Raw genomic sequence first — 5463 nt, 5'->3', positions numbered from 1 at the left:
TATTCAGAAAGAATAAACCAGTTTTATTTAAGAAAGGACTTGTATCGCTGAAGTTTCTTCGGAAAGTATTTTTACGAAAAATGAACTAACGACCAGAGACGTAACAATACTTTATCATCCAAAAAAGTCTTAAAGGAATAACGTTTTCATTTATTTACTTTGTTAGATTTTAAGTTATTTTGTATTAATTTCATTGTACAACTATTACTCAGTCAATTGTTATATATTTATTCAAAATATTTTTCATTGGACTTCTGTTGTAGAACATTTATTTGGAAGAGCGTGGTGTTTGAGTCATGTGCCTTGTTCATGTATAATGTATACTAACTTAAACGACGACATTATTATTATTTGTTTTTCCAAGAGCTTCAAGTTAAAATCTCTTACCTTGTTTTACATTACCTATATTCACCGACCTAGCATATTTTAAGAAGAGTAATCAAAATGATTTAATAAAAGATTTTACGACTTATACCTATGCCTAGCAGGTTATGAAATCAGATGAACTAGCGTTTATTGTTAATCTAGATTATTTAGCCACAAACCCTTACCAAACTAATCTTGAGCCTAACCTTGTACACACATAAAACTCAAGACAGCTGTCCTTTTTTAAGCTATTAGTTGCTGTATTTATTGAATTCAACAAAACCACCAGGACGGCCTTTATACAATATACACGTGGACATTAAACAGTTTTTCAAATTTCTGTAACATACTCATTATCATAAAACAATTATATTTATTAATGTAATATCACTTGATAGCAGTGAAGGCCTAGATCATAAATAATAGAATATTACTTCTTCTGAGTTTAATTTTAATATAATTAACATTCCACGAAGAAAGGATTAAAGCAACACGCAGAAAAACAATATGTAACTACAGCTGTTAACATAACACTGGAATATTCATAAACATTAGCAACCATGCAATATATAAATATATTTTAAGAAGCAAGTAATTGGCTATAAATAATTTATAATTTGAACATTCTTACTTATAACGTTGATCAAAATACTGATACGTTAATTAATAAGTATTATTATACAGCAATCTGTGTTCAGTTTGACATTTGTAAATGTTTCTTTCTGTCGGTTTTATCCTCGGGAAGCAAAAAATTCGGCTCTCTTCATTCCTGCAAAAACAAACATAATATTTACTAATATATCGTTCAGGAAAAACGAAATATCAGTGAGAGCTGTTTCATAAAATAGACTATCACGAAAACCTTAATATTAATTCTAAAGAAATTTAGATTTTTATTACTTGCTTGCAAAAGTCTTTTTGTTTTTCTTGCTTTAAGGAAGCCCCCCAGTGGCACAGCGGTGTGCTTGCAGACTTACAACGCTATAATCCGGGTTTCGATACCCGTAATGGGCAGAGCACAGATAGCCCATCGTGTAGCTTCGTGCTTAATTACAAACAAGCTTTAAGTAAACAATGTATAGAACTTACAAATGTAAATCAATGCAATAAATATGATATTATGAAAGCGTGAAGACAGAAAGAAAATTTATTCATAGGTGAATAATCTTGACATCAAACTTTTATTTATCTTGCAGTCCCTCGGTGGGTCAGTGGTAATTTCACGAATTTAAAAGCTAAAATCCGGGGTTTGATTCCCTGCCCTGGACAGAGCGCAGATAGCCCATAGTGTGTAGCTTTATGTTAATGGCAAAAAAACAACAACAAGGAACACACAATCTATCATGAAAAAGCCCTCATCTTTCTGGTGGCTCAGTAGTAAGCCGGACAACTTATAACGCTAAAATTTGGCGTTTGTTCTCTACCGTGGGCACGAATAGCTTAATAACAAATAAACAAACTATCTTGCAAAAAAAATCTTGCTCATTTAGAACCTTAAAATGATATATTGCAGGGGTTTCCAAACTTTTCCAACCCATGACTCACCTGAGTAGCCTTGGTCAATACTATTTTAATATGTTTCAGTAAAGTCTTGAAGTGCTTTTATATTTTGGTGTTTCTGTTTTGCTCAAAATATTTTCATGATCGTTACTTTAAAAATAATTTAATGTATTTACGTTTTATTGTGTCTTTGTTCTGCGACCCACCCCATTACTTCTAGCTAATGCATCCTCTGTATAAATACAGTTTGTTTGTAATTAAACACAAAGCTACACAATGGGCTATCTGTGCTCTGCCCATCACCGGTATCGAAACCCGGATTCTAGCGTTGTAAGTCCGCAGACATACCGCTGTACCACTGGGGGGCGTATAGATACAGACATCTATATCTAAATGAACTGCAGTAAACTATGTTTTATGAATGAGTAAAACGTAAAACACACTAACTTTAACACAATAAGTAATTATTTTCGAGCGAGTGGAAGGTCTGAAGACAAATCTATTATCTTTTTTTATTTCAATATTTAAATTACTTACGTTGACTGATAATACAGGATAATATTTTAGTTGGTATATATTTGCATAAATTCTTTAAATGTGTGCTGTATTTCACCAGCCAACACCAACCTGGAAACATTCGTACCTCTTTCGTCGCTGTTTGGTCATCTTGCTTCGTGCTTCTTTTACCCCTCATTCCGAAGAATGCTCCTGCCCTCTTGCTTTCAATGTCTATATTCCCTGGGGGGTAAGACCCATTTTCAACTGAGTGATTCCTTATGTAAGCTTGTTTCAAGTTTTTGATGTAATCATCAACATCCTCTTGGTTTTCAAGTTCCAGATAGTTTTTGTAGTCGTCGCTTTTGGGGTAGCTGCTTAGAAATCTTGTATCCTCCCATTCACTGCCTTTCTTGCCTCGCAGTCCAAAGAACGAACTAGCTCTCTTCTCGTCTACCATGTCCTTTTTACCTCTGAGTCCAAAAAAGGAGCTTGCTCTTTTGTCGTCGGAAACTTTTTTCCCACGAAGTCCAAAAAAGGAGCTTGCTCTTTTGTCCTCGATAGATGAATCCTTTTTGCCTCGCATGCCAAAAAATCCTGAAGCTCTTTTGTCTTCGTCTTTTTTTCCTGGAAGTCCAAAAAAGGAACTTGCTCGTTTTTCGTCATGTTCTCTTCGGCCTCTCATGGGAAAGAAAGCCATAGCTCGCTTAATTTCATTTGTTTCCTGCTTGTGTCCAACTGGCTTGATTTCTCGAAACTGTTAATAATCAATATTTTTACATTAAGTTTTGAATTCCATATTCTTGCATACAAAAGTCATTTAAGTAGGTTCTACTGTTAAACTACAATTATCACAACGACAGAAAAATATTATTACAATCATTTATGCTTTCATAAATGCCAGTATCAAAGTACACAAGTTACTCGCATCTTCATTAGGGTATCCATTTTCTTAAAATATGTGAAACTTATCTTTAAAAAAAAGAGAAATTATCACATCGTGGTAAGAAGTTTTATTCACATTATAAAGATATTTAGAATAATATGACACGAAGAATAACAATTTAGAAATTAAACATTTGTTTTACAACAATGTTATTAAAACAAGAATGGGTTTCACTTATCTCAAGTAAATTGTAATTGTTGAAATATTTACCGTTAAAATGTTATTCCAAGCTATATAAATATAATAGTACTGTCTATTGTATGTCCATGTAACTACTTCGCAGGGTGTGGATGGATCTTCACTAAAATTGGTATGGAGGCTCATTAGGTCCATGCGGGGGACGGAGGGGGGGGGTTCATACAAATTTTCAGTTTTCTATTTTGGGTTTTTATAGGATTTTTTGCGTTTTTAACCATTATCTCACCTCCTGTAAATGGATCTTCACCAAAATTGGTATGGAGGTTTGTTGGGCCCATGCAAAAATGCATACAAATGTTAAGTTCTGAATTTTGCGTTTTGCGGTTTTTATAGGCGATTTTTACCACTACATTGCCCCCTGTTGATGAATCTTCACCAAATTTGGCAAGAGGGTTTGTTAGGTTCATGCAGAGAGATATTCAAACTTGCGGTTTTACATTTTGTGTTTTGCAGTTTGTATGGGCGTTTTTGCGTTGTTTACAATTACATATAAGGGAAGCAGCTTTTCATGTCCTAAGATAACCCTTCATTAATCATGAATTTACACAACTTCCTTCCAGGGAGACGGGTATTCCAGCTAGTATTAATATTTCGTGTTTTCGAAAGACAGTTCTTCTGGCTTCCTTCCTGAAGAAGGGGATCAACTTTTACAAAATGATTGAGTTATCAAGTTTCTTCAATTGTGGCTTACCAACTTGTTTACCCTATTAGTTTTTGAGGTATCTCAGGGTTGGTGTTATCAGCTAAATTACAATAAGTTGATACTATGTAGTGGACTAACAAGTTTTAACCGTTATAAAATAATATCAATAAATTAAAATGTAATATTAATTTGCATAATAAACGGTGTAGACAAACAAAATAACGAATTTACTAAAAAAGCTCAAATACTTGCGAATATTCAATAAATCTAATATTTATTTTTGTATTTTTCCACCTCCAATCATCTTATATATATATATTATTTGGAGTAAAATAACAAATAACAGCTTTAAATATATATTGGAATTGATGTCGAGCTCCGTGTCACTTTAATCTTCAACTACTTAGAAGTTTTTATTTTTTATTTTTTAAACAAAATATAGCTGTAATAAGTGTAAATTTCAACATCATTTTACCCCCCCCAAAAAAAGATCTTTAAAATTTATTGCAGTTTAATTTCTGTTTTATAATTTATCATAATAATTTAAAACATCTATTAGTTTTATTGTTAAGAGTATATTTATATGAATACACTTATCTGGATTATATGAATACATAATTGTCAAAAACATTTGTTTGGATGTGTTACAAGTTTTAAAAACATATATTGAGTGATTTATTTATTCATAACATGACGTACTTGAAACACTTCGTCAACTGAATCAGAGAAAGCATTTGCTAGGATAGCATTGCCTGTGGTCAGAAATACTGCAAACAATACAGTTGTCAGGCTTGACATTCCTCCCAAAGAGAGTCGCATTTCTGTGAAAGATAAAAAAAGTCTCTCTCTATATATATATATATTATAATTTAGTGTCATTTTTCTAGTAAAACACTTTTTTCAAAAATTAAAAACATAAAGTAGGAGTTAAAAAAATGAGTAGATTATATTATTTTTGTACTTTTATAAAATATAATACATTGACAAAATTAAGAATATTAATCATAAATTATTAATTTTCCACTGATGAAATAATACAAAATACCCGTAGAAACCAAATCATTCCACGCATACGCTGGAAACCTATATCTTGTTCTTCATTGAGATTCGGTCCACGTTTTGGATCAGGGAGGGTCAGGTTCAGTGTCGACCTCTTCCTCCCTCTCAGGAATAGATGTTATTTTGCTTGCACTGTTACTGAATTCTAACTAATAACCCCTGTTACGTTGTTGCATCACTTAATTACTTACAGTATGTTAAATTTTGTCCATTGTCTGCAGTTTTAATTAACATACCCCTTTCGTGCCACGTCCAA

At 32.5% G+C, this 5463-nt stretch overlaps 1 protein-coding gene across 2 annotated transcripts; it reads right to left on the bottom strand.

Annotated features, from left to right (window-relative positions):
- Positions 1-602: 602 nt before the first annotated feature.
- LOC111087395 lies at positions 603-4980 on the bottom strand. Of its 2 annotated transcripts, none has more exons than XM_022393888.1 (3): positions 4848-4980; positions 2494-3118; positions 603-1135 (listed from the first exon to the last, which is right to left on the bottom strand). In XM_022393888.1, exons 1-3 carry the CDS (start codon positions 4965-4967, stop codon positions 1098-1100), a joined length of 783 nt encoding a protein of 260 aa, XP_022249596.1. In that variant the 5' UTR covers positions 4968-4980; the 3' UTR covers positions 603-1097. The 2 variants fall into 2 exon arrangements, with proteins under 2 accessions (XP_022249596.1, XP_022249597.1); XM_022393889.1 differs by having other exon boundaries at positions 606-1135; positions 2510-3118.
- Between the last annotated feature and the right edge of the window lie 483 nt (positions 4981-5463).

The sequence above is a fragment of the Limulus polyphemus genome, unplaced genomic scaffold (genome assembly GCF_000517525.1).
Source record: "Limulus polyphemus unplaced genomic scaffold, Limulus_polyphemus-2.1.2 Scaffold2097, whole genome shotgun sequence".
In the NCBI taxonomy this organism is placed as follows: domain Eukaryota; kingdom Metazoa; phylum Arthropoda; class Merostomata; order Xiphosura; family Limulidae; genus Limulus; species Limulus polyphemus.
This window is presented reverse-complemented; position numbering and strand designations above follow the sequence as displayed.